The 26,318-nt window shown below is 38.6% G+C and overlaps 5 protein-coding genes across 8 annotated transcripts; 1 reads left to right on the top strand and 4 right to left on the bottom strand.

The window, feature by feature from the left end:
- Positions 1–687: 687 nt before the first annotated feature.
- Positions 688–4,588, bottom strand: LOC147335655 (thialysine N-epsilon-acetyltransferase-like). Its single transcript, XM_086280628.1, has 6 exons — positions 4,397–4,588; positions 4,119–4,170; positions 2,123–2,206; positions 1,536–1,637; positions 1,404–1,444; positions 688–1,233 (listed from the first exon to the last, which is right to left on the bottom strand). Exons 1-6 carry the CDS (start codon positions 4,571–4,573, stop codon positions 1,066–1,068), a joined length of 624 nt encoding a protein of 207 aa, XP_086136754.1. The 5' UTR covers positions 4,574–4,588; the 3' UTR covers positions 688–1,065.
- Positions 4,589–5,436: 848 nt separating this feature from the next.
- On the bottom strand, positions 5,437–10,682 carry LOC147335654 (ubiquitin carboxyl-terminal hydrolase 50-like). Of its 2 annotated transcripts, none has more exons than XM_086280547.1 (8): positions 10,321–10,682; positions 9,027–9,097; positions 8,817–8,942; positions 7,661–7,756; positions 7,432–7,563; positions 7,216–7,344; positions 7,068–7,093; positions 5,437–6,852 (listed from the first exon to the last, which is right to left on the bottom strand). In XM_086280547.1, exons 1-8 carry the CDS (start codon positions 10,367–10,369, stop codon positions 6,726–6,728), a joined length of 756 nt encoding a protein of 251 aa, XP_086136673.1. In that variant the 5' UTR covers positions 10,370–10,682; the 3' UTR covers positions 5,437–6,725. The 2 variants fall into 2 exon arrangements, with proteins under 2 accessions (XP_086136673.1, XP_086136664.1); XM_086280538.1 differs by lacking the exon at positions 10,321–10,682 and adding an exon at positions 9,302–9,558.
- A 334-nt stretch (positions 10,683–11,016) lies between these two features.
- LOC147335653 (E3 ubiquitin-protein ligase RNF19A-like) lies at positions 11,017–16,019 on the bottom strand. Its single transcript, XM_086280528.1, has 7 exons — positions 15,972–16,019; positions 15,738–15,794; positions 15,368–15,448; positions 14,510–14,613; positions 14,217–14,305; positions 12,308–12,478; positions 11,017–12,157 (listed from the first exon to the last, which is right to left on the bottom strand). The coding sequence occupies exons 2-7, from the start codon at positions 15,770–15,772 to the stop codon at positions 11,708–11,710; spliced, it is 930 nt and encodes a 309-aa protein (XP_086136654.1). The 5' UTR covers positions 15,773–15,794; positions 15,972–16,019; the 3' UTR covers positions 11,017–11,707.
- Positions 16,020–19,425: 3,406 nt separating this feature from the next.
- LOC147335652 (uncharacterized) lies at positions 19,426–24,411 on the bottom strand. 3 transcript variants are annotated; one of them, XM_086280605.1, is made up of 7 exons: positions 24,279–24,411; positions 24,125–24,197; positions 23,724–23,852; positions 22,456–22,571; positions 22,124–22,215; positions 21,690–21,863; positions 19,426–20,758 (listed from the first exon to the last, which is right to left on the bottom strand). In XM_086280605.1, exons 4-7 carry the CDS (start codon positions 22,544–22,546, stop codon positions 20,303–20,305), a joined length of 813 nt encoding a protein of 270 aa, XP_086136731.1. In that variant the 5' UTR covers positions 22,547–22,571; positions 23,724–23,852; positions 24,125–24,197; positions 24,279–24,411; the 3' UTR covers positions 19,426–20,302. The 3 variants fall into 3 exon arrangements, with proteins under 3 accessions (XP_086136731.1, XP_086136714.1, XP_086136723.1); XM_086280588.1 differs by lacking the exon at positions 23,724–23,852 and having other exon boundaries at positions 24,279–24,410; XM_086280597.1 differs by lacking the exons at positions 23,724–23,852; positions 24,125–24,197 and having other exon boundaries at positions 24,279–24,328.
- Positions 22,937–24,872, top strand: LOC147335651 (uncharacterized). The gene is made up of 2 exons (XM_086280688.1): positions 22,937–23,287; positions 24,537–24,872. The coding sequence occupies exons 1-2, from the start codon at positions 23,143–23,145 to the stop codon at positions 24,668–24,670; spliced, it is 279 nt and encodes a 92-aa protein (XP_086136814.1). The 5' UTR covers positions 22,937–23,142; the 3' UTR covers positions 24,671–24,872.
- Positions 24,873–26,318: the final 1,446 nt, after the last annotated feature.

Genomic DNA, 26,318 nt, shown 5'->3' with positions numbered 1-26,318 from the left:
AGATTTTTACTGTCTTTATAACCCTTCGAACCTCTGCTTGTTTCCATATTTTCGGTATATATATTTATGTTTTGAAAACCTAATTGCGTTGTTTTATCGCTAATGTACATTATGCTTTCCACCTTGGTACTTTCCTCACAAACCACCTCACAGACACCTCAGTTAGAGCCAAGCCTCACTCTCCATCTTCATCACCACCACCATGTAGACTCAAAGGGGTCCTGTCCTAAATCCTATCACCGCTCGGATTCTGTCTGGCATGATGGGTCATCATACATTAATTTCTCTGTCTCAATAAATAATGTTTAAGTGATCTCTCCTTATTGCCAATGGACAGATGCAGGGATATTAATCGTCGCACACTTGTGCAGTAAAGAGGATGAATGTTGTAGACAGAATAAGACAGCTGATCAAGTTGTTTCACTAACTCATCTAAACTAAGCATTTTGTAGAGGATTAAGCAGCCTTGGCAGTTGTTTGACTTGAAATGGCAACTGTAATCTGAACATTTTGACAGCTTGTTTTGAAACTATGGAGTGGAAAGTTGAGATTTTGTGTTACAATGCAAAGCATAAAAGTAAAAACTAGTGAGAAGTAAAGGAGTAGTGAAGTAACTGTACTTCATTTCTTTTTTATTTCTGACAGCCATTAAATGTGGAAGACAGTATCTTAATTATGTGTCTTATTGGTAACTTAATACAAAAAACACCCTCAGGAGAAATGTATACAATTCGCTTTATTCTATGACGTTACACACTGGAACATCCACTGCTTGTAAATTACATGTAGCTGCAAAAATACAACTGCAACTAAATTAGAAAACCAATTTAATGCCATTTATAAAATAAACACATATCTGAACTATATTCATTTAAAAAGGCGTGCTGCACTCTTAGCTTATATGCACAGACCTTCAGACAGCCTATGTAACAGTTATCCTTGTAACGCTGAGGTAGGCGCTTCAAGTTGTTAGGTTTTGCAAAGAGGCCACTGAGTGGTGCTCCATTCCTGCAGTGCGCAGGCTGACCTCATGGCTGCAAAGGTCACAAGGTCATGATGAATAGGTTAAAGTTGAGCCAGGTGCTTCAGCGCCTCCCCCTCGCAGCGCATGCAGTGGTAACCCATGGTAGCAGTAACATCAAAGCTGCCCTGGCTGAGGTAAAAGTCCATAGATGGTTTGTTCCAGTTCAGGACGGTGAAGTTGAGCTGGTGGCAACCAGCAGCCAGAGCCAGCTACAGGAGAGCAAAAACAAGAAGGAAGACAGGAATGACTGCTGTAGATGTAGCATGGAAGCTGTTTCTGTATGCTGCCTCTGGGACACTGGCTAGTATGTTTTCGTGCAAATATTGAAAATAAAAAAAGCTTCAAGGTTTATCTTCTCCATTATTCACGTTTCACTCACCTGTGCCACCTTGCTCATTAGTGCTTTACCAACACCTTTCCCTGAAAGACAGATCATGTGCATTACTTGAGATTTCCTGCAAATATAGGGTCACAGTGATGATGAGACATCTTCTCAGAGGCTGTACTGTACCTCTGAACTCAGGCATCACATACAGGTCCTCCATATAAATGGCTCTGCCTGACCAGGAGCTGTAGGAATAGAAGTAAAGTGCATAGCCGATCTTTGTGTGGCCTGAAAGAAGAAAAATATCTACTGGTAAAAACAGTCGACATTTGGAGGAGCTAAACCGTGTCTGTATTCATAAAATTTGTATATTTGTTTTGCCGTTCCTTCCAACTGAGTGAATGACTCTGAACATTTATCAGAGTGATTATTAACAGCATAATGCTTTACTTTACACTGTAAACACATAAATATGTATCATTTCCTTTACATCAGTGAAAAAAATGATACAAATTTTGGTGCAGCTTACAGTTAATGTGCAGCAAACTTTATAAATAAAACCTCACATTTTTAACCTTTTGTTAAAAATCTGCCCTGTTCTTTTGTTTCTCCTGCTCGCCCACTCTGTCGGTTATTTTCACTTACTTTAAGGGTTTTGTCACATATGGGTTCATATGTTTTTTTAAACACTCAACCATCAGTTCTAAGTTTGTTACAGCTGTTAGACAGTAGATCGCAACAGTGTGTGAGAAAACTGAGCGTAACATGATCACCTTCTTTGGTTTTGTGCTGTTCTGGCACCTCAGCGATGATCCCGTGAAAGAACGGGTTCTTGGAAAAGCCATCCTGCTCCAAGTCTGAAAAGAAATTATAGATACTGTTACACGGTGTTTTCACAAGGGGAAATTCAGTTTGCATTTAACAGTTTGAGGCTTTTTATCAAAATGTAATCTTAGCTAAGAGAGAGCTTTAAAACCAGTTCTTGACCTTTTGTTGGAAAATACAGTGCAATGGTTTTTCCTCAAAGGTCCATAGTTCCTAATTTTAGAATGAAGCTTCCTGGGAAAAGCTGTTACCTGGTGGTAGAAACAAATGGCTCACAGACAAATACTTTATTATAGTGTGATAAAATCTACTTAGCTTACACAAATATAACTAAACAACTAAATTTGGGGTAGCTGTTGCTCAGGCGGTAGAACAGGTCATGTACTCATTGGAAAGTTGATGGTTCGATCCCTGACTTTCCCTAGTCTGCATGCCAAAAATCCTTGGGCAAGACACTAACCCCAAATTGCTCTCCGATGCATCCATCGGAGTATGCATGTGTGTGAATGTTAGTTAGAAAGCACTAAATAAAAATGTGCTTGTGTGTATGGGTGAATGCACAAGTTGTACAAAGCGCTTTGAGTGCTCATAAGAGTATAAAAGCGTTATATAAGAACCAGTCCATTTACCATAAACACCAAACTATATTTGATCCAGATACTTTATGGTTAAAAGTGTGTTTTATCTGGACGTGCATTCCCACTTCAGCTCCTGGCAGAAACTCCAGCTGTGGTCGAAGCCCACATTGCTTCAAGATGCACATGACTCTATAGAGGAGGTCAGCAGAGAGGTACAAGTGTCTACAGCCATCTGTAAAACACGGTATAGGCTCTGTCATGTTTCAGAGCTGCCTTTCAGCCAGTGTGGTGTTGGATATCCTGTCAAAATGAAGAAATTATGAATGCAGAAATGTACCACCAGAATTTGATCAACCATTCAACACAATCTGGAAAGTTTCTGATTAGCAACACTTTCTTCTTTTATCTTTCATCAAGCACTGCAAGTCATGGACTGAAGCAGCTGCATCTGCATTTATAAAAATGTCAGTTGAATGTGTACGTGTCTTAGCTCAGTTTATTTTACAGCTGCAGACATTAAAATTTAGTTTCTGTGTTTCACTGACGAGATTTTATAAGATCTCATTTTCCCAAAGTGAAGAATAAACTGTCAAAGGAGCTTGCAAAGAAAAGCGTCTGGACTTCTTTAAGTTGCTTGAAGACGTTTCACCTCTCATCCGAGAAGCTTCTTCAGTTCTAAGGTCAAATGGTGGAGAGTCCCAGATATAAACCTAGTGGGAGTAACCCCCCAGAGAGGGACAAAAGGACCCCCTGATGATCCTCTAATCACCTGAGCCAAGGTGTGAAACTGGGTTTCGGGTGTGTTCATTGTGAAACCTGGCCCCACCTTATCATGCGAATTCCTGAGGTCAGATGGCCCAGGATGTGAGTGGGCGTTAAGGCGTCTGGGAAGGGATCTCAAAACTGGATTATAGATGGCAGAGAGTTGGTGTCGTAAACCCCCGCCTCTGTTCAAAGATGGTCGCTCACAGTGGACATAGATGGCTTCTTTCACTCCTCTTTCGAACCATCTGTCCTCTCTGTCCAAAATGTGAACATTGGCATCCTCCAAAGAGTGTCCTTTATCCTTAAGATGCAGATGGACAGCTGAGTCTTGTCCTGTGGAGGTGGCTCTTCTGTGTTGTGCCATGCGCTTGTGAAGTGGCTGTTTGGTCTCTCCAATGTAGAGGTCTGAGCATTCCTCGCTGCAGGAATGCCCAGACCTCTGACTACGATGACCTGGATGACTGAGAACCTTCACAGACATAAAGAATAAACTGTGCACCTCCAAAAATATCACCTTGGATTTAATCGTTTTATAAATATTATAAAAAAAAATACCCTGAAAGTCAAGGCAGAGAACTTGAGACATGACTACATACACTACCTTTCTGTGTGACTTTCACGTGGTCTGACACTTTCTCATATTCTGCCAGCTCCTGCAGAAAAACAAACAAAGCATGAGCTCATCGTTCATAACGAGCTCTCTAACATTTATTAGCCTGTTTGCACTGAAACTAAAGAGCAAAGCGAGCACATTGCATCTGAACCATGTAATAATGACAGCAGCAGCAGAGAGGTTGATGGATGTCAGCCTGACGGTCGATGCATGTCACTAAATGTCTTACACACACAGCTGGACTGCGCGCGCACGTTTCCGCTCACCATGATCATGCGCGCGATGTCCTTGCAGTCGTCCAGGTTGGCTGCACGGATTGAGAAGTCCATGCTGAGTAGATGTGGTGATGAGGTCGTGATCGCAGAGCTGGACAGCTGCGTTTCCTTCCAACTTCTTCTTCTTCTTTGGGATTTAAAAGCAGCTGGCATCCGTCTCCATTGCATTACCGCCCCCTGTCACATGTACTGCACTACTCTGTCTTTGCCAGTTTTTTCTTTACTGGTAGATTTCCCTGCTAACGCATCTGCTTTCTGATTTCCCAGAATCCCTGTGACACCTGATGCCACATGAACACGATTTTTATCCACTGACTTTTATCCACCAATTAACTGTGAACTGACTGACAACATGGCATAAACTAAAAACCAGCTGTCCCCAAAAGATACCAAAGCTTGCCTGCCATCATTTCCTCTTCCTAATCTAGCTAGCAAAATTGTACATTGCCTAAAATCATGTACACTGAGAAGATTTTTTATGTATACCAACCGGATTCCTGGGAATAGCCTCAGTGACTCCTGTCAAATGACTCCTGTTGTGGCTCTTTTGAATCATCTGAAAAAATTTGCACATATTCTTTATATATGAGGTCCCCAAGAGTGAAATCTTCTTTTCTTTAGCATGTGCATTTTGAGACCTCCATACTGGAATTGCAAGACAAATCACAAAAGTCAGTTTTTTAGACTTTTATGTCATCAAAAATGTTTTTTTTTTCTTTTAAGCCAATCCAGTATTTTGCAGCATGCTGCCTTATTTGAATCCAAAGTGGAGTCATCCATCAACAACCTTTACACCATCACTATCACAAGAAGGTGGTCAGAGCTGATCCCTGATTTGATCCCATCCTCACATTCAAACCCATCTGTCACTCCTATCACACACATCACCACTATCTCAGTGTCCTCACACATGTCATGAACAAGCTGTGACACGGATTGCCAGCCCCGGCAAAAAAAAAAAAAAGCTGCCCGTACTCATGTTGCCCCGACATCAGCCAGCGCATTTTGGGGATGGAATAGGCACCGGGCGGGGTGGCGGGGACTCTCTGGCTGGCTGGAGCAGCATCTAATAACAACACGTTCTCATTTCCAAAGCGTAACATTTTACGACAAATCGTCAACATGTTGAGAACGGGCTCGTTGTGGTGATCCAAAAGTCCAAAATTAAAACCAATGCAAGATGGACAAAAAAAGTTCAGGTGCTCAGTGTAGAAAAAAAGGGAAAAGAAGAGGAGGAGAAACGAGCAAAAGATACAGGTAAGCAGATGTGTCATTGGATAATGGCAGATCATGTATCCTGAAACTATCAGAATCATAATCAGAATACTTTATTAATCACTAAGGAAATTATGTGCGTTACAGTTGGTCCAAGAAGAAATTGTAGGAGTGTTCGCCCAGGGGTTTCTGTTAAAGAATCAAGCAATTAAAAAAATCATGTTAACTTATAACAAACATCTGTGTAATTAAACCTGATCGATTCTCTTGCTCTTCAAACCAAAAATAATATTATAATAAAAAAAAAAAAGCTAAAGCATCAGTTTAAAAAAAATGAGAAAGAAGGGAGCAGAATTTCATTTCCCAGTCCTGTAAAATAACAGTTTCACTCGTTATTTCTCTTGTGCTTTGCCCTTTTTCCACACATTTGCTTACTTCATTTAAACAGTTTATTTGTTAATGTTTCCTCCATTATTTTCAAATCATCTCTCAATACTGCATTTTAAAATATTAAATAAAATAGTATTACTTCAAAAGTTTAGGCCACCTGATTGGCTGAGGAAGTAATGCGCACACACCTCAGATCAATTTGAAATAAATAAAAAAATAAATTAGATTTAATATTGTGGAATTTATTTTAAATATAAAACACACACACAAGAAAGAGGTCGTCTGTCCAACAGGTATGCAACAGGGCAATGATCACAGCATGCAAGCAAATCCTGACATTTAATTCGCTTGTTTTTGATGTTCATCCTCAGTTGTTGCATGTTTGTCTTCTCCGTCGCTAATCTCAACCTGTCTATTAGATTATCACAGCTGCATCTCTGTCACTAACTTCACTCCTGAATTTTCATGATGCCGGACAATTTCTTTGTGTCCATTTTCCCCCCAAGTGTCCTGAAAAACCTTCATTTACTGGGTAATCTCATTAACAGCAGAGTTCAGATCCAACACTAATTATCACTGTAATTATACTTGTCCATCATTTTTGTGTGTATTATCACTCTGCAGTGTGATAACTGACTTTGCTTTCTCATAAGCGTCTTCTCACTGGTCATATTTGTCACTGATTGCAGGTGGAAAACCTGCCTGTTTTAACTATCTACAGCACGAATAATAAAATACATAATAAAATAAAAAAAAATATATAAAGAAACATATGCCTATGGTAACAATTATGAGTCTTGCTTTTTGCCTTTCTGTAAAATAAAAGATATGCACTCTGGGATCTAGAAGAAGAAATAGAAAAAAAGACAAAACACAACTTAAAAAAAAACCTTAAAACAATTTTGAAAAATACAATCTGCACTTGTGATTAGAGTTTGGTGTAACATACTCCATACGTACAGTCATCTATATCATATTTGTGTTTAAATAAACTTTAAATATTGATATATTTGCAAATTAATCTATAGCAAGGACAAGAAGAAAGACAAAAACCTACTTCTCCTGGAATGGTTGGTAATCAAGCTATGAAGGAAAAAAACAAATATAACATGATGAATTTTTCTTTTATGTTTATACATAAACATACAATACAGTAATTTTGGAACGTGTTTCAATTACACTGAAGAAAACGCGATCAGCCTTACCGGTGTGACCTGGGTATCATCAAACTTATACCATCTGTCTTCATGCTGGGTTTTGATTGTTGCGCTGTAATGGCCACCTCTCACACCACCAAAATGATCCACAACTGCATACAGTTCGTACACCTCATTCTGATCCCAGAGGACAAAAAATAACAAAGTGAGAAAGAAAAATGAAGATGATTTTTGATCAAATATTAAAGTACACTTTGTAAATACCCCTGGTATTTGCAGGCTGTAGGGAACCTCCACAAAACAGCTGGTTTTGAAGTAGGACATGTAACTGTAGTTGAACTCAAACCTCTTCAGCAGCAGAATCAAAACATCTGGGTGATGTTTTATTACATCTGTCTGAGTGAAAAATATGGGTTTTTAGTGTGTGTCATTTCGTTATAATTTCATTAAATCAATATCAATGTTCAGAAATCACAAAAAATTCTTCATTTACAATAGTAGCATCAACTTTGTGACCGCAGCGGTCACAGTACATCTGGTGTTCTCCATTTAGACATGTAGGTCTGAAAAACTCCTCGATGCCATTCACCTGAAAAATGAAAACTAATTCAGAAGCAGCTTTGATAAAGATGTGCCGAAGAGCTCAGCGTTCACAAAGATTTTCTCAAGAAGGGCATGCTAACATTAATAATTCATGACCTCTTTAAAAGACATAATATTGTCTTTTGAAGAGAGATATAAACAGTAAAAACAAACCAAAATTCCAACATCCAACACTTATCAGTGAACTCAGGACTTGGACTGTAGAGTTGATTAGATGTATCAGAAAAAGAAAAAAAGGTATTGGACAGATCTGAAGACAAACTGAAAGAACTACAATTTCATTGGCAGTTTACCTCAGTGGGATTTAGATCCAGTATGTAAAATTTCACCTAATCTTGGTTAAGCTTCAACATTTTTTTGTAGTATTCAGACATGAACTCTCTAAGACCTCAGTAACACAGGTTCACATACTTGATAAGTGTTGGAAAGTGTGTATTCCCAGTTAGCGAGTGGTTGCTGGCAGTCACTGGGTGAAACTGGTCACAAAGATGCTGCACTAAAAAACTCCTTGCAATTCCTTTGGTTGCTAGTATTTTGCCATGGTTTTCAAGTTTGGATGATAGCCATTAAAACCTTCAGCCACCACTCGCTAACCCATTTTCCACAAAACAAACAAAAATCACATCAAAAACTCAATTTTGTTTTTCTACAAAACATTGGAGTAGGTTTACCTTTTCTTATCATTTCTCACTAAAAGATACATTTGTTGCATTTTGTGACTTAGGATATTTACATGACTCATGAGACTATAAGTCAACTGTGTTATGTTTGTTTTGTAATGCATTGAAAGTAATAAGAGATATATTTTAAAAAAAGAAACATTTTCAGAAATAATATTAATTAATATGTTTTGACACAGGCAGGATCCAAGGCATCATCTGATTTTTATGTGTCCTCACAAGTAGATACATAGTTCCCAATCAAACAAAAGTATTTATTAAGGAAAATGATAGAATAACACAGATATGTTACTGGCAATATTATGTGAACTTGTTGCAGCTGTGAGTCCTGAAAACAGAAACATGCTGAGAAGTTTATGTACTTACTACACTGTAGTGTTGATTGTAAAAATCCACCAATGACAGAGGAAGATGCCAAAATGGTGCATCCCTGTCAGTCTCTTTATGACCTTTAGAGCAGGTGATTTGGTTTGCTAACAGACCGTGGAAGATCTGAAAACATAAATGAACAAAAACATATTATTAAGTATTATTTTCAAACCAAACGATTCCATTTGATATTGACAAAGACCTTACCTGTGATGCCTCAGGACTGGTCATGGTTAAAATCTTCTCGATGCATTCAGCAGCATCTCGCTGTTCATACACTGGATGGAGAAATATATGTGCATGTCTTTAACAAACATATTCATTAATTAAAAAAATATATAACCCCATAATTATTCACTACAATCAAAAATGCCAATCATAAACCCTCAAAATGTTGTGTAAAGTGACAAAGTTTCTCAAAAACATGAAACATCAAAAACATTATTCAAAGGTTTTGTTGTCTGTGTGTTATCATACTGTACCTCGGTTGATGCCCAGCTGGGTTATTATTTTGTGTGTGTTTGCTGTATGTTTCTGTAAATTATCAAACAAGTCTGTAAGGGCACCAAGAAGCCCAATGCCAACATTTTGTTTGGAGGACCTAAACACAGACAAAGTCCCCATAAGTAATAAAAATGAACCATAGACCCCATTAAATGCACATATGTGACAATAATAAACCTTTTCACAGCTTCTCTGAAGTCTTCAGTCATAAACAGCACCTGCAGCACACTGTTCAGGTAACATGTCGCACCTTGGTTTACCAGCCCATGGTATTTAATATTAGCTTCTGTAAATTGCAGAATAAGAACATGAGTGTGCATCATAAACTGCCAGCACAGACAGAAGGTCGTCAGAAAATAGCTCGTTCCCTTTTGCGTCTTTTCTACAATCCATTGAAGTCAATGATTTGATCTACATTTGCTAACATATAATACCAAGAATAATTTTTAAATAATAGAATTAATTAAATCTTGAAACTCATTTTTTAACCCTGGCTTTTCATTCGAGTTCCGCTTAAGTACCATCAGATTTTTTTAAATGTTGTTTATGTTGTCACTACATAATGTATTTGCGTCTTCTCACGTTTCGTTTTACTGTATTTAGTTTCTATTGTTCATTAATGAACTTGTAATGCATTTTGGTTAACTTTGCTGTTGCTTGTAAATGTGCTATAGAAAACACTGACATTTACAAATTGACATTGACATTCCTTGTCAGGTACCTAGCAGGTTAAGAAAGGCACGTCCTTACAAATGGCGCAAGGTGTATAAATTCTCATCATATGTCAGTAAACTCTTAATAATAAAGCAGCTCAATTGAAGACGCTCTGAGTAAAGGACAGTTCCTCTTTCAACAGCGTTTCCAGGCTGAATTTAAAGACGTCTGAAGAGCGTAGGAAAAACTTTAGAGAACACACAGAAGACCAATTAACCAAAACTAAATAAAAAATAAAAATAAAAAAAGGCCTCGGGACTTCGAAATTCACTACAAATCTTACCCACAGAGGTAGAGATGTTCTTGAAGCCATGTCGACCAAATAAACGCATTTTCTGCCCCCTCTGACGATCTACAAAGAAATTGTTGTTGGAGGCAGAAACAAACGCGATTATTTTGAAAAGAAATCAAAGTAAGCCAAAGATGCAGGCCTGCCTTCAACACAGTTTTAAGACATTTCTTCAGATACTTGTTAATAAAATAGTTCATCCGCTATAGGAGCATTAGGCTATCTCAATCTCCCGTGCAGTTAAAAACACTCCGACTATCGCTTTCTCTTTCACTTCTGCCGGATCAGTGATGGGTTCAAGGCGTGTCGGAAATGTTAATTGTTAAAAATGCGCATTTCTGTCACTGTTTCCTATTCTACAGGTGCAAACTCAGCATCTTTCTTTTTCTTCCCAAACTGTTCTGTTCTCAGTATTTCTGTTCCCAACAATAGCTGGCATCAGCTGTTGCACTAACCTGGAGGTTCCTGACTACAGCAGGCTACACATCACCAACCTTTAAAAAATATTTATTGCACATGTTATATCTTAATTCAGATTCAGTTCAACTCAGTTTTATTTATATAATCACAACAACTGTCTTCAAGAAGCTTTATATTGCTAGGTAAAGACCATATAATAACACCAAAAACAGACAAAAACCCAACAATCTTAAGACAACCATAAGAACCACAAGACACAGACATTTAGTGTAATAGATTTATTTTATGCAATGTCAGAAACTGTATGTTTCACATATGAACATTACAAAGGATAACTGCAATTTAAAAAGCTTATACAAGGGTCTGGTGCTTTTCCTCATTCAGCTTTGCACTTTTTCATTTTCATACTGTTTCTCTCAGGCACTTAGCCCATCTTGTGAAAATCTTTTTGAGACTGTGAGGGCAATTAAAAACGTAGAAGTGCACTTTAGATGTTTTTATGCCAAAGAATCTGAGGCTGCCAGTGGTGAGATTTACAGGATTTGTATAGTAATGAGATTCCATTTCCTGTGGACACCGTAAACACCTTAAAGCAAAAGAAGTATCAGATATCATGAGGCATCAGAAGAAGCAGCAGTGACAATCATATGTTGAGATGGTGTCTGTCAGACTCTTGGTCTTACAGCAACTTTAATCACCATAAAAATGTCAGATATCTGCAGACCCCACAGTATCAAGAAAATCAAAGCGATACAAACCCGTCCATCTTTTGCCTCAGCTAAAGAAAGGTTACCAAAAATATTGATGGTTAAAAACTGTATTCAAAGACAACTTGACCTCTAGAACTTTCTTTTTTAAGTAAGCTCATCCAAAGCTAGCCCAGTAGAGTCCATAAACGACAAGGAAGACAGAAACCAAAAGACGAAAGAACCCGAGTTACACATACACTTCATTCTTGTTTTCATGTTTTCCTCCACACAGGGATGGAGGTCTGCCTTGGCGCGACCCCACTGGGGCACATTCTGTATGGTGAACTGGAACATTCACGCTTTAGTTTCAGGCAGACAAAACAGAACTCCATTTTGCAGCGAGGACATTTGATATTTTTGCAGTGTTTTCTGTTATGCTCCACCCTCATGCCACATGTAGGACAGAGTCTGATGGCGGGGCAGCTGGTGACACCCTCCACCTCAGGCAGACTGATGGTTTTACATGTCTGCAGAAGTTGCAGGTCCTTATTCTCACAGCCGTCGTTGTCGCAGCAGTCAGATCGAGGGCCTGAACCCTTCCATGGTTTCAGACACTGCCAGCAGAAGTAGAATTTCTTCTTTTGAACAGCTGTGCATACAACACACTTTACACACAGGTTAAACAGATCCATCCTCTCCACGCTTGTTTTGCACTGTGGGCACTGATGTGAAAATAAATGAAGGGACATTTTTAAGAGAAACCCAACCACAATATTAAAAAATATTGAGTCCACTGGATTTCACTGAAATCAAGAAGCTGTAAACAATAAAAAGGAAAAACAAATTAAAACATAAATAACTGGGTCACTTACTTCCTGAACCTCGCAGTGGTCTGCAAGAGCCAGACGGGCCATGTTCTCTTCAAAGTGCTGCATTTCCTCCACAGTCAGATCAGCCAGTCTGCGCACCTCCTGGTACGACCACTCTTTATTACACTGCTTGGTTCCCTCCACTAAAGCCGGACATCTGAATTTGTAATTCCCCTTTTAAAAAATTACAATTAAAAAAAAAAGAAGTTAATTTAATTAATTTGAGTGCCTCCTGGGTGAGGTGTTCTGGGCATGTCCGGGGCCCGGGACAGACCCAGGACCTGGAGAGATTATATCTCTCGGCTAGCTTGGGAACGCCTTGGTGTTCCCCCGGACAAGCTAGAGGAGGTGGCCGGGGAGAGGGAGGTCTGGGCTTCTCTGCTTAGGCTGCTGCCCCCGCGACCCTTCCCCCGGATAAAGTGTAAGAAGATGGATGGATAATTAATTAGAATTTGTTGTTTTTAAAACTTCTACTTTTATTTTTAATGCATCTTTATACCGTCATTCTTTTACGTTTTTATATAGTTGTTAAATCTGCAACATGTTTAGCTACACATATAAACAGTAAACCAAAACATTTCTGCAGATTACCTATTGGCACCCAATCATGTGATAACTTAAACAAAATCAGTGTATTTTATAAGTTCAATAATTTTACCTCTTTTTGCTACAAACACATAAAGCTGTTAAAATCAATCTGAAATGATTTTACCAAAAACTCCAAAGACTAAATTTTAGATGGAATTATATAATAACTATAATAACAGACTGGTATTTGTATCTGTATTTGTATTTGTATTCGATTCGATTAAAATTCAAAATAGCCGTAAAAATCCAGTTTTTTTGCGTTACACTTCTAATTAATGTTAGAATGTAATTATTCTTTAATTATATCCATTATAATAATTATGGATATGCAATATTAGTTGATGGTTTTCCATAAATCCAGCAATGAACATGTAACAAGGAACCTCATTGAAAAGAAAATAACATCCATTGCCTCATTCATGGTTAAAACGAACAACTAATAAAATACCACTGTGAACATCATGAACCCTACCACCACCCGTCCTTGTTGGAGGACGCTGAACAGACAGTGAAACTGGCTTGCAGGGACAGAACATGGCTGTGATGATGAATTGGTGCTTGTGTGGGGATTGGCAGACAGTACCAGCAATAAGATGCTTTAAGTGTATGTGATTATGCATAACAGATGTTGACAGATGTTTGATATCTCTGCCTCTGCTGATTTGACTTTTGCACACATTACATATCACTTTGGTTTCATCTGCAGCACTGAATGTAAAATGCTTCCACACAGAACTGGAACAAGTTTTTTGGCTGGTGGAGGACCAAGAGATGGCTCAGCAGCAGCCACACTCTTTTCTATTGAGTTGACCTAATCCATGTGGGGAGTTTCAGCTACGTTAATAAGGACAACGGGAAGCTCTGCTAAGGTTAACTGGCCTATAGCCTACATCTTTCTGTCTGCAAAAGACGAGTAACTTAAATGTACCAACTCCCACAAGTGCATACAATTCAACACAACTACACAAGCATGTCAACAGCCTATTGTCTAAATTACCGAGGGTACAAAAATTCAATTCAACAAAAATAGTGATGCAGTTCAGTCTTTTATCGCTCAGCTGAGTCTTCTCTGTTGCTGTGTGGAGCAGCCTGTGTCAGTCACCTTTCACACGTCACTCATTCATCCGGTCATGCACTGCAGTCTCATAAGGAAACTCAGCTTTTTAATATAAAGTTTTTCTTGTTCCCGAATACAAATATTTTTTAAAGTATTTGTTCGAAATAAGTATTCATAAAAAACACGATATTTGTTCCTTTCCCAATACGTATTCCGGTTCGGCTCCACCCCATCACATACACTATCTGCTACAAAGACATGACACACCTGATCCAGCAGGGTACGACACCATCGTGTCAGAGATTCAGGAGTGACAGCGTGGCCACAGGACATCTCTGCTCTGAGAGAGTCATCACCTGAGGAAGAAGTGGACAATAACAGATGTATCAGTTACACTACATATACTGGATTGCACCAAAATATAATAAACTCCGTGGTTCATGAAAAATTTAAAAAAGGAATAGGAGAAGTTTTATAATGTGTGGTAATGACTGTCAGAAAAAAATGTTTGTAGCAGTTTTTGTGGGGCAACATGGTGGTGAAAAAGAAAAAAAACTTACACAGTGGATTCAGATCATCTGGCCTGTTGACGAACTTTAGGGTAGAATCTAGTGGATCGTATCGCTTCTCCACCTGCTCCAGTCCTGGAGCGCTCATTTGGGTTCTACGGAAAGAAAATCTGACACTACGAATACTGTCTGGTTTAGTCTTATGTTTAGTTTAGTTAGTTTAGTTTAGTCTAGTATATGGATTTCAAATCGCATCTGCCGTTATCACCTGTCACAAGAACCATGTCTTTTCCAGACTCGATACAATAAAAACGTTAAAAGGTATTAAAGATGTATTTAAAGTACTTATGAGCCATTACATTTCTTTCTCACAATCGCTCTTCTAGTTCATGTTAAAGCTGTATGATGGGGCTGAGTTTAAGGCCACACCAAACTCATTCGGCCACGCCTTTATGGAGCTTGCATTCTGCACTGGAATGTGCATGTACGAACATGTATTCATTTATGATCGCGGGCTGAATAATGTTGACTCATGTTAGAAAATGTCAGTTTTCATTGTTACACAAAGCTGCTACAAAATGTGTAAAAGGACGAAGGGGTCTGAAGCGACTGCATGCTCACAGTGTTGTGTGAGCTATGATGAGCTGTTTAAACAACATCCAGGGAATTTCCAGTTGGATGAAACTGAAAGCACCAAGTGCACTAAGTGCTTTCAGCTTTGATTGCCTATTATTTTTAAATTGAAAACACTTTTAAGAACAGTGATCACTCTATTAAAAATGACATACATAACCATATTAGGACTACCTTATGTCACAGATTCTATAAGATGACACAGATTTAATTAGCAAAGGAGCAAAGACTGCAAATATCAAGAGTAGGTTTAAAAAGTGAAACGTAACATCTTACCCTGTTGGCACAGCTTGTGTCGTTTTAGTTTCTGGTACTTTCCTTCTTCTTTTACTTCCCAACCGGTATGGGAACAGCAACCTAAAAGTAAAAAGGATGAACTTAGTAAGTTATTGTTTAAACCTGTGGACAAAATGTGAACCATCACAGAAAATCTAACTAAGCTTCCTAAACGCACAGAAATATATAGAAACGTATATAGTGACAACTTATTGTCATCACATAGTCACAATTTATTTTTATTTTATTCTACCACAGGGAAACCTATCATCAGTGGCCATTATATATTATATATGTGTCTGTACCGAAGGAGTTACGAATTAAAAAATAAAATATACACCACTTAAAAACAAAGAGTGAGCTCACGTACCCGTTTAAATAAAGCTTCAATAAAGCTTCACACATGACTTCGACTGTACTTGGAGACCTAAAGGATGAAAAAGAACAGCAGACAGCATGCAGTTTAATTTTAGCATGTACTCGACAGAAACAGTTTACACTAAAAACAACAACAAAACAAACTATAACACAAGTCTTATGAGTGTATAAAGCAAGATTTGAATACCTAACTGGTGTGCAAACAGGGACACTAACGCGTACTCACCGCTCCTCAGCAGGACCGCTAAGCGACGACTGTACTAACCTTGAGGAAGTGACATGACAGGAAGTCAGTCATCGCGCAGAGGAAATTTTTTTTTTCTTTCTTTTCCTTTTCTTTTTTTTTAATCACGCAGAGAAAATAAAAGCTCAGAATTATAGAAATTAAATGCACGCACACACACACACACACACACACACACACACACACACAGGGAGTGCAGAATTATTAGGCAAGTTGTATTTTTGAGGAATAATTTTATTATTGAACAACAACCATGTTCTCAATGAACCCAAAAAACTCATTAATATCAAAGCTGAATGTTTTTGGAAGTAGTTTTTAGTTTGTTTTTAGTTTTAGCTATTTAAGGGGGATATCTGTGTGTGCAGGTGACTATTACTGTGCATAATTATTAGGCAACTTAACAAAAAACAAATATATACCCATTTCAATTATTTATTTTTACCAGTGAAACCAATATAACATCTCCACATTCACAAATATACATTTCTGACATTCAAAAACAAAACAAAAACAAATCAGCGACCAATATAGCCACCTTTCTTTGCAAGGACACTCAAAAGCCTGCCATCCATGGATTCTGTCAGTGTTTTGATCTGTTCACCATCAACATTGTGTGCAGCAGCAACCACAGCCTCCCAGACACTGTTCAGAGAGGTGTACTGTTTTCCCTCCTTGTAAATCTCACATTTGATGATGGACCACAGGTTCTCAATGGGGTTCAGATCAGGTGAACAAGGTGGCCATGTCATTAGTTTTTCTTCTTTTATACCCTTTCTTGCCAGCCACGCTGTGGAGTAATTGGACGCGTGTGATGGAGCATTGTCCTGCATGAAAATCATGTTTTTCTTGAAGGATGCAGACTTCTTCCTGTACCACTGCTTGAAGAAGGTGTCTTCCAGAAACTGGCAGTAGGACTGGGACTTGAGCTTGACTCCATCCTCAACCCGAAACCAGTACTCCACCTCCACCTTGCTGGCGTCTGAGTCGGACTGGAGCTCTCTGCCCTTTACCAATCCAGCCACGGGCCCATCCATCTGGCCCATCAAGACTCACTCTCATTTCATCAGTCCATAAAACCTTAGAAAAACCAGTCTTGAGATATTTCTTGGCCCAGTCTTGACGTTTCAGCTTGTGTGTCTTGTTCAGTGGTGGTCGTCTTTCAGCCTTTCTTACCTTGGCCATGTCTCTGAGTATTGCACACCTTGTGCTTTTGGGCACTCCAGTGATGTTGCAACTCTGAAATATGGCCAAACTGGTGGCAAGTGGCATCTTGGCAGCTGCACGCTTGACTTTTCTCAGTTCATGGGCAGTTATTTGGCGCCTTGGTTTTTCCACACGCTTCTTGCGACCCTGTTGACTATTTTGAATGAAACGCTTGATTGTTCGATGATCACGCTTCAGAAGCTTTGCAATTTTGAGACTGCTGCATCCCTCTGCAAGATATCTCACTATTTTTGACTTTTCTGAGCCTGTCAAGTCCTTCTTTTGACCCATTTTGCCAAAGGAAAGGACGTTGCCTAATAATTATGCACACCTGATATAGGGTGTTGATGTCATTAGACCACACCCCTTCTCATTACAGAGATGCACATCACCTAATATGCTTAATTGGTAGTAGGCTTTCGAGCCTATACAGCTTTGAGTAAGACAACATGCATGAAGAGGATGATGTGGACAAAATACTCATTTGCCTAATAATTCTGCACTCCCTGTATATATATATATATGAAACCCCATCAAAATCCAGACCACATGTGAATAATCCAGTCAGAGCATAGGAACACAGTCTATGGCTGAGCACTGAGCTCTAGTCTCACCTGTTAGAGTGAGATAAACAAAGGCATGAAGCCAAATTGTACTTGTTAAATAGCTGGTCTGACTTTATTAAATATACTTTGAAAAAAAATTAATTAAATAATAATGAAAGCAGAGGGTAAAATATGAAGACTGAAAAAATATTGCTGTTAAGGCATCACTTACATGAACATTAATATGTAGCATCATATCTAAAACAGCAACCTCTGGTGACCAAACTGATGTTCATCCACAACCCCAGAGACCATGATGGAGGAGTCTAAAGTGGTGTGGATCCAGGTTGCGGTAACAATGTAGCAGGTCTGACCTCTGACACATTGTGCTGCTAAACTCTGCACTGTGCTGCACAAATTTGCAAATGAAGAGATAAGCTGACCCCTGCCTTTTCAACTGAGTTGATTTAATCCCCCAAAACTGTTTGTTTAAAAAAAAAAATTAAGTATATGACTTAGCCTTTATCGGCATCCCTTTCCTCCTGTTTGAAGGTACAACACCAAAATAAATGGGAGTAAGTCTCTGGGAAGATCTCTCAAAAAGAGCAAAATATATCTGATTTATTCACAAATTTTTAAAGTTTGAAGTCTGTTTGTTTGTTTATTATGAAGGTAAAAACTTTGAATTAATTTAAATAAAACCTAATTGACAGAAGTTTTTTGTAGCAAAGAATCAAATCCATCAATAATGAAATTGATAGATGAACACAGATCAGCACCTCTTCAAAGTGTTACCTAATTTTGGCATTCATATTTCCATGGGAGGAGAAATGGGACCTAATGAAGATTCTTCAGGAGGAGACATAGACAAGGGTGATGAAGGGATGAGAAAGGATGCCATCAGAATCATTGAAGATCTATTTTAGGTTTAGTGGGGTGTTGTACCTGTTTAGGAGCTCTTAGTAACTGTATAATAACTTACAAAGAGTTTCCCTTGCTGTTACAACAACAGGCCTCCATTACTTTACATCTGCCCTCATTACTGCACAAGTTCACTCATTCAGCCAACTAATACTGCCATCTTCTGGTGAAAAAGAATATCGCTCTACGATGACATCAGGTAAGAGAAAATGGGTTTTGCATCAGTGACACAACATTGCCTTTGCAACAAAATTCAGAAAGAAATAGGGGGGATTACAGTCACAGTAAAACTCCTTCAGTGAAAACTCAGAAATTTATTTTATTGTTAAACTTAATATTAATAAACTTTTTATTAAGTTATGTTATCAAGTTAATGAATTATTAAATTATTAAACTTAAACAATTTACAATATGTAAACTAAACAGTTGGGCAGCCTTCTCTTCAAAGAAGAGAACTTATTTAAAAAAAATCTAAACTTATATTAAAATATTCAGGGCACCACAAGCCATTTACTCAGATTCCTGTGTGAGCAGCATTTTATTGGTAAGTCTGGTTCATGTTGTTCAACCACTGGCCAAAATAATGAAGTCACCATGTAGAAGATATTCTTTCAGCTTCTTTACTTTGCAAATTAAACAAAGACATGAAACCAAATTGTTTTTGTTGAATAGCTAAATGGTCTGCCTTCAAATTGTTTACATTAATAATAATAATAATAATGAAAGCAGAGGGTAAAATATGAGACCATTTAAAAAAAAAAAAAAAAAAAAAAAAAAAAAAAAAAATCACAATTGTGACTTTATTGTACATTCTCTGGCTTTTGTGTGCCCTTTATATGAACTGTTTGAAACATGGACTTCATCAGCAGCTGACATTTGACTTATTTCTGCTCAGGTACTTATAAACACAAGCACAGCTAAAGCAACACAGTGAGCAATGTTGCTTTTAACAATAATAGCTTTCGGTTAAAACAATGCATGAAAACAAATCTAGTTCACTTTAAGAGTTCGAAAATCTCTAAATAAAACTTTAAAAACCATTTGGAAATAATCGCTCCTGCTGCAGCTGTCACACAGTGGGCAGGTTGCCAGTCGGAAGTAAAGGCATAAAAATAATTAATGGGACATCAGCATAATTCAAGACTTTGTGGATACATTCATAAAGAAGTTAGAAACGCTTCCTGTTAAAGGTGAGTGATGTAAAAGATACCTACTTATATCCTTCTTGTATTTTCAGATTACAGTGCTTCACATTTTATCTGAACAGCATGCGTCGGGTTAGAAGATCAAAGATTTCCCAAATTATGTAAAAAGGGTGGATATTATAGTTTTGTTTAAGTCCTTATCACATTTTTAGACTAGTCCAAGCTGAAGAAAGGGGAAGAAAATACACCAGGTCAAGTTCACCAATTACCAAAACAGCAGTGTAAACACTCGGAAGTAGAGTCAAGAAACCTTTCCCAGAAGCACATAGGCAGAGTATGTTATTTTATGATTCATTGGGCAACGCTAGGTAATATGCTGAGCTAAACTAAGCAAACAAGGTTCTGCTCCAGCTTTCTGTTTAGGTTTTACCAGAATGACAATTCAATTCTAAAGGAAAGTCTGGTATGAGAGAAGAGTACATAAAGTCTGTGTTGTCTGCTACTTTCTGCGCCACACGGGTATTGAAGTTTGTCTGGGAGCTACACCATCACTGCAGGGGATGAAGTAAGAACTTGTCCTCAAGCACACAGGAGTGAGTTTCAGACACACAAAGCAGAACTCTTTCTGACAGCGAGGACAGGTGATGTTCTTGCAGCCTGTTTCGTCGTGCTCCACTATCTCACCACAGGTGGGACAGGCCCGGATGGAGGGACAGGCATCGACCCCCCGAACCTCAGGGAGATCAGTAGTCTCGCAGTTCTTGAGAACTTCGAGTTCGTGGTTTACGCAGCCATCATTATCACAGCGGTCTGATCGTGGAGCTCTACCTTTCCACGGCCTCAAACACTGGCAGCAGAACTCATACGCTTTGTTGTTGTCTGCTGTACAGATTGTGCACCTCACACTCAGGTTAGTCAGGTCCTCTCTCTCCACAGAGGTCTTGCAACCAGGACACTGTTGTGAGAAAAATAAAAAGAATAGTTTTAAATTTGAAAAGTAAAACATTTTGTGCTTTCCTCTGTATCTAGGATAAACTGTAGTCCCTTGGGCTGGAAAAGCCTGCATAAACCCAGCCCCACAAACTTTGCATGGAGAGTTGAGTTTAAAGGCTAGAAGGCCACACCCTGACAAGATCTCCAAACAGTGGTGATCTCGGCCAAACGCATCATTCGATCAGAGCTTCCTGACCTTTTGTGCATCTACACCAAGCGGTGCAAGACCAAAGCCAGGAAGATTATGATGGACCTCTCCCATCCCAACAATGGACTCTTCTCACTGCTGAGGTCTGGGAAGCGCTTCCGCTCCCTTAAGGCCAAAACAGAGACAATGAATTCTTCCCCCCGCAACTCGGGCCCTGAACCAGGTGTAGAACTGGACTCTGCTACATCACATCACTACACACACTCTGTTTATTTCTTCTTATAATTTCTTTCTTAAATTGTTATTTACATATTTTTTACTGTAAATTTCTAAATGTAAAATCTGTAAATTTTGTACATTTCTTTATTGTAGTTTAATGGTCGGACATTACACAGCATTTCACTACATGTCATACTGTGTATAATTGAGCGTGTGACGAATAAAAATAGAATTTGAATTTGGAAAGGTGGGATCTCTCTGTGTAGAGTTTGCTTGTTTCCCTTTACGTACTCCAGCTTCCCCTTACAAACTAAATTCGTGCTCATTCACCTATATTTGCATTTTCTTATTTCCATCTATATCTACTTTGTGGGATCTTCGACTTCTTGTGCATGTCACTTCTGGGAGTTTAAACATAAATTTTCAAGCAGGGAAGTTGAGTCGTCTTGCCCTGTGTCTTTCTGTCTTATGCCTGTTTGTTCATGATTGCTGAGTGGATTAGAAACACTCTCTATAGAAGACTTACTATTTTCAGCTCACAGTAGTCTCTGGCTGCCAGCTGGGCAATCTTCTCTTCAAAGTAGGCCATCTCTTTAACTGTCAGTGCTGCCAGCCTGCGCACCTCTGGATATGACCACACTTCACCACACGTCTCGTAGGTGTCCTCATTTAAAGCAGGACACTTAAATTTGTATTGTCCCTGCAGGGACACAAAAGGTTTAATCACCCGTAATGGGGAAGACAGAGTGAGAAACCTTTTTTAAAAAAGTTTAAAATGAAACAAAACAAAGTATTGTCTGGCAACAAAGAGCTTCATCATACAAAGTCCTATCAAACCAGATCAGGATGACAGTTTTTAAAAATAAGAGTGTGATTTCCATTTGACGTGTTTTCTATTTTACTGTAAACATTGACCAAAATTTGGAAAGAAAAAGAACAAAAATGAAGACAGAAAGAAACCTGATCCAGCAGACTGCGGCACCATCCGGTCAGAGATTCCGCTGTGACGGCATGACCGCAGGACATCTCTGCTACGAGACTGTCATCACCGGCTGCACAAAACAAAGAGAAAGCACAACGAGTTTTATATCAACGTCACATACAGTTTGTATTTGACCAATAGGAAGAGTTACCAAAATACTGAGTATATGTGAGCATTTTCCTTACATAAGCTAACACCGGCATAACACGTGTATATAACTGCTTTAGTTGGGTTAACTGGTAAAATAACAAGTATACAGACAACAGGTAAAAGTACAAACCGTTTATTTTAAACGTATTTTAGTTCTTACATAATGGATCCAGCTCATCCCTCCTGTTGACAAATGTCAGCGTCGTATCGTTGGGGTCGTAGCTCTTGTCATCCTGATCTTGTGTCGTCATTCTGGTTCAGACGAGGAGGTTTGCTCTCTGTCCACAAACTTGATCTTGGTTTAAACGCTACAAATGAAATTAGCACCGAGGATCTTGCTCTGCCTTCCTCTTTTAAAGCACCAAGATTCAGCAGCCCGTTTAACTTTCAGTTTCTCTACGGTACTTACAACAAGTCACATGGTGCACGATAACAGGCTTGCATTCCCCTCTGATATATTCGCACTACGTGTACAGTTAATCCTTACAGCTTTAAGAAGCCTACCGTAGAATATTAATTGTGAGTTGTGCGTTAGTGCGTTGGTTTAAAAAACAAACAAACAAAAAAACGATTAATTCCAACACTTGATAAACAACGCTCCCTGGTCATACGACAAACAAAGGTGAAAATCACCCCCTAATAAACATTTTAAACAGTTTTACGCAGACGGAGAGGATACTACCTTCAAAATAACAATAAATAAAAATAATTAGAATCTGAAGAATTCTGAGCGAAAGTGAAAGAATTTATCTGCTCTCTGACGTCAAACCTTGGAGCCAAACAGTTGTTCGCACTGACATATCAGTGACAGACTTTGGGAGCGCAACAAATCGGACTTAAGCGGAAAATGGGAAAAATCTACCAGGTGGTCGTTCATGGACTAAGGGGTCAGAAGATGATGTTGGACCTGTGCAACACTGAGGAGCAGTTTAAGAGCATGACTGTGAAACAGCTCAAGGAAAAATTGGCGCAGAAGCTTCCAGAGACCGCAGGTAAGACAGCAGATAATAAAACAGTGTATGTATGCTTTTATGTTGCTGGTTAATTCAAAGGCATATTTACTGTAATGAGATTCTTTATATAAAGTTCTAATCCTAAAGTAAAAACTCAGCAGCTTGAAGTGAAAGTAAGTGTAACCCTGGTAAGATTTACAGCAATCAGAAGTACAGGGTTCTTTGAATGAATCGTAGTTCTTGTCTGATAATTTAATTTCCGGGCTTGCCCTGAAGGCATCACCTGCAGCTTCACAAGCACCCTGTTGTTCTTTTCTTAAATCTTATGTAACCGAGGACAAGGGATGAGTAAACGGGGCAAAGAAATAAATTGATCATTTCTTTATTACATGAGTTAGACATACAAATTCCCAGTCATTTCCAGACAGGACTTACAACACATCCTGCTGATATCCCAGCTGCACATGAGACTTACCACACAAACTGTGCGAAACAACACTGCAACCCGTCACACCCCGCTTAGCGACACTGCAATCGTGGCACACACTGCAAACAATTCAGGTCTCAGCGCAGCTGGGAATCAGTGCTATGCATGGCCTGCGAGCTGGGAGAAAAAGGGAAGTGGCACAAACAATTAAACAAAAAACAAAAAGGGAGGTTAGTCCGCCCTTACACAACTTACTCTCAATCAATAACCGCCTTTACGGCTGGACGGACTAACCAAAACAAAATTACAAATCAATCAAAAAAAGGACAGCAGAGACAGCACAGCTGAAAAACAAACAACGTTATCAATTAAAATATTACCCAATAAAATATCAATTTTATGAAACCATTCAAAATCATGAAGCTAAAACAAACACTCAATATACCTACAATATTGATCAGTTTCCCTGCGCGCTGTCGATCTAGGGCTTGATCAATTCTTCTATTAAAATTCGTGGTCACACTAAAAAAGTCCAATGACACATTAAAAATAGGCACATGCAATAGCAAACGATCCAAACAGAAATGGCAAAAAGTCTCTTACCGACAGTATACCCGCTGCACCTGAGTGAATTAATTGCCTCTGGGTTTCTCCACAGAAGAGCGCTGACTTTCACCCCACACACCCACTACCTTTTCACAGCTCTTCAGCCAATCACCTGGCAGAGAGCAACAAACTGCCAGGTGACACTTGTTACACTTATATACATCAATCAATATGATAAATCTAGTGTGTGTGTGTGTGTGTGTGTGTGTGTGTGTGTGTGTGTGTGTGTGTGTGTGTGTGTGTGTGTGTGTGCAGGAGAGGAGGCTCTGCGCCTGATATTCACAGATAAAATGTTGGATGGAGACGACACCCTTCTGTCTGAATATGGAATCCAGCACATGTCCGTCCTCCACATGGTGATGAAGGTTCCTGGAGGACTGAAAGCTTGACTAAGACCATCTCCACCTGTCCTACCACTACTGCTGCTACTTTCTGTGATGCTTCATAAAACCTCTTGACACTGTTTACATGTATTGTAAATGGTTCACTTATTATGCTGTTTTACTGTTGAATGACAATGATTGTTTAATTGATCATCCTTTATTCCAAATGCACCACCAGTCTGTGTTGTTCTATGAAATAAAACATTTTTTCCAGTTATGTTCTTTGTATTTTTGATTATTTTTAATTAATATTTAATCTTTATTTAAACGTTTTTTCAGTTACCATAATAGTCCCACAGTCTTGTAAACGGCCATAAAATACTTAACGCTTCTGTATACTTGCTTTGAGTAATTTCAAGAAATTGGCAATGACAAAGGACACTTTTTGATTTTCACTTTTCCTACTTTAGCTATAGGTACAAAATATTGTATAAATATGATCTTAAATCGATTTTTTAATTTCAGTTCTCTAAAATGGTTTACATAGTTGGTGCTAGTTCTAAGTTTAGTTTCAGTTAAGTTTAATAGCCATGTTCTCTCTTAATGCTTCATCTCCAATAATTTTTTCAGTTGTTACAACACATTCACAAAGCATATTCAACAGTAAATCAAGAGCATGTCACTGGTGTCTTTTCATAAATATTGTATTTGCTGAAGATCCAGCTGCAGGTTCTCTGACTCTTGAGACTGAGTCTGAGCACAGACTATCATAGATCCCACAAAGTTAACAAAGAGGTAGTGATCAAACTCAAAATGAAGAACTGAAATTATCCCTTAGGACTACAGGACTGCAGATGTACACATATTGGAAAAGTGTCTTGAAGTGAGCAGATTCCAAGAGCTTTAGTTCAAACAACATGAACATACATACTTTCTTTGTCAAGAGCCCGTGGAAGACTCAAATTGTCATCCTCAAATGAGAGGAAGCTGGGTATGATTTTCAAGAAAAACCCAGGAACCATTAAGCCTCAAGCATGCCATTGATGTATAACTGCTGGAACACCAGTTTTACTGTTCATAGTGAAGACAGCTATACATCTCTGCTGACCAAGAACGAAGGCACTGCTCCATAATCAGCACCTTCAAGATTGACTGAAATTTGCTCACATTTCAAGCCAAATCTCGTCTGGAAAAAGGTTTTTATGGTCAAAATAGACAAAGATTGAATTATTTGGCCACAAAACAAAGAAGTATGTTGAAGGAGAAAAGATGAGGCTTGTGAACTTTTTGCCGGAAAACTTTTATCAGTTTTCTTTAAAGTTACAGAGGGGTGCATAAGTCTATTTAACCATCCAGTGGAAGATATGTGTGATACTGTTGAGTACTTTGAGAGTTTATCAGGGTTATGTGAGCAAGACATTTTGTTCTCTAAAAAAAAGAAAAAAGAGAAAAATCACCCATCTGTGGTGTTTGGTATGTGTCCATGGCAACCTGTTGCTTCACATCATGTTTGTTTTAATAAAAAAGTGCTTTGAAATAATATCCAAGCTGTGAGTGGTGAATAAGGAGCTTCACAAAGACAACATTACCACAAAGGACAAAGGTTTATTTCAACCGCAGTACAATAAACCCATTATTTGACAAATAAAGCTGGACTGTTAGCAGAAATAGTTAAAAAATATTGTTATTCTGTGGTCACATGACCTTTTATTGC

The sequence above is a fragment of the Aulonocara sp. 'chitande type north' Nkhata Bay genome, linkage group LG3, assembly GCF_057382095.1.
Source record: "Aulonocara sp. 'chitande type north' Nkhata Bay isolate Kocher_YH1m ecotype deep benthic linkage group LG3, A_spYH_male_GT1.1, whole genome shotgun sequence".
In the NCBI taxonomy this organism is placed as follows: domain Eukaryota; kingdom Metazoa; phylum Chordata; class Actinopteri; order Cichliformes; family Cichlidae; genus Aulonocara; species Aulonocara sp. 'chitande type north' Nkhata Bay.
The sequence above is the reverse complement of the archived record's forward strand: the minus strand, read 5'-3'. Positions and strand labels throughout refer to the sequence as shown.

Bases quoted from the DNA above. Each gene is read 5' to 3' on its own strand.
- LOC147335653 (XM_086280528.1), bottom strand. From the start codon at position 15,772: ATGTGTGAAGCTTTATTGAAGCTTTATTTAAACGG. The intron at 15,449-15,737 runs GTACGTGAGCTC...TTTTACTTTTAG, and splicing joins TTGAAGCTTTATTTAAACGG to GTTGCTGTTCCCATACCGGT. The intron at 14,614-15,367 runs GTAAGATGTTAC...TTCTTTCCGTAG, and splicing joins ACACAAGCTGTGCCAACAGG to AACCCAAATGAGCGCTCCAG.
- LOC147335652 (XM_086280605.1), bottom strand. From the start codon at position 22,546: ATGACGACACAAGATCAGGATGACAAGAGCTACGACCCCAACGATACG. The intron at 21,864-22,123 runs GTTTCTTTCTGT...GTGTCCCTGCAG, and splicing joins GCCGCAGTCTGCTGGATCAG to GGACAATACAAATTTAAGTG. The intron at 20,759-21,689 runs GTAAGTCTTCTA...TTCTCACAACAG, and splicing joins ACTACTGTGAGCTGAAAATA to TGTCCTGGTTGCAAGACCTC.
- LOC147335655 (XM_086280628.1), bottom strand. From the start codon at position 4,573: ATGCAATGGAGACGGATGCCAGCTGCTTTTAAATCCCAAAGAAGAAGA. The intron at 2,207-4,118 runs GTAGTGTATGTA...ATTTCTTTTCAG, and splicing joins CGTGAAAGTCACACAGAAAG to ACTTGGAGCAGGATGGCTTT. The intron at 1,234-1,403 runs GTGAGTGAAACG...GCTCTCCTGTAG, and splicing joins TAATGAGCAAGGTGGCACAG to CTGGCTCTGGCTGCTGGTTG.
- LOC147335651 (XM_086280688.1), top strand. From the start codon at position 23,143: ATGGGAAAAATCTACCAGGTGGTCGTTCATGGACTAAGGGGTCAGAAG. The intron at 23,288-24,536 runs GTAAGACAGCAG...GTGTGTGTGCAG, and splicing joins GAAGCTTCCAGAGACCGCAG to GAGAGGAGGCTCTGCGCCTG.
- LOC147335654 (XM_086280538.1), bottom strand. From the start codon at position 9,443: ATGGGGACTTTGTCTGTGTTTAGGTCCTCCAAACAAAATGTTGGCATT. The intron at 8,943-9,026 runs GTAAGGTCTTTG...TTATGTTTTCAG, and splicing joins CCAGTCCTGAGGCATCACAG to ATCTTCCACGGTCTGTTAGC. The intron at 7,094-7,215 runs GTAAGGCTGATC...TTTCCTTCATAG, and splicing joins ATGATACCCAGGTCACACCG to CTTGATTACCAACCATTCCA.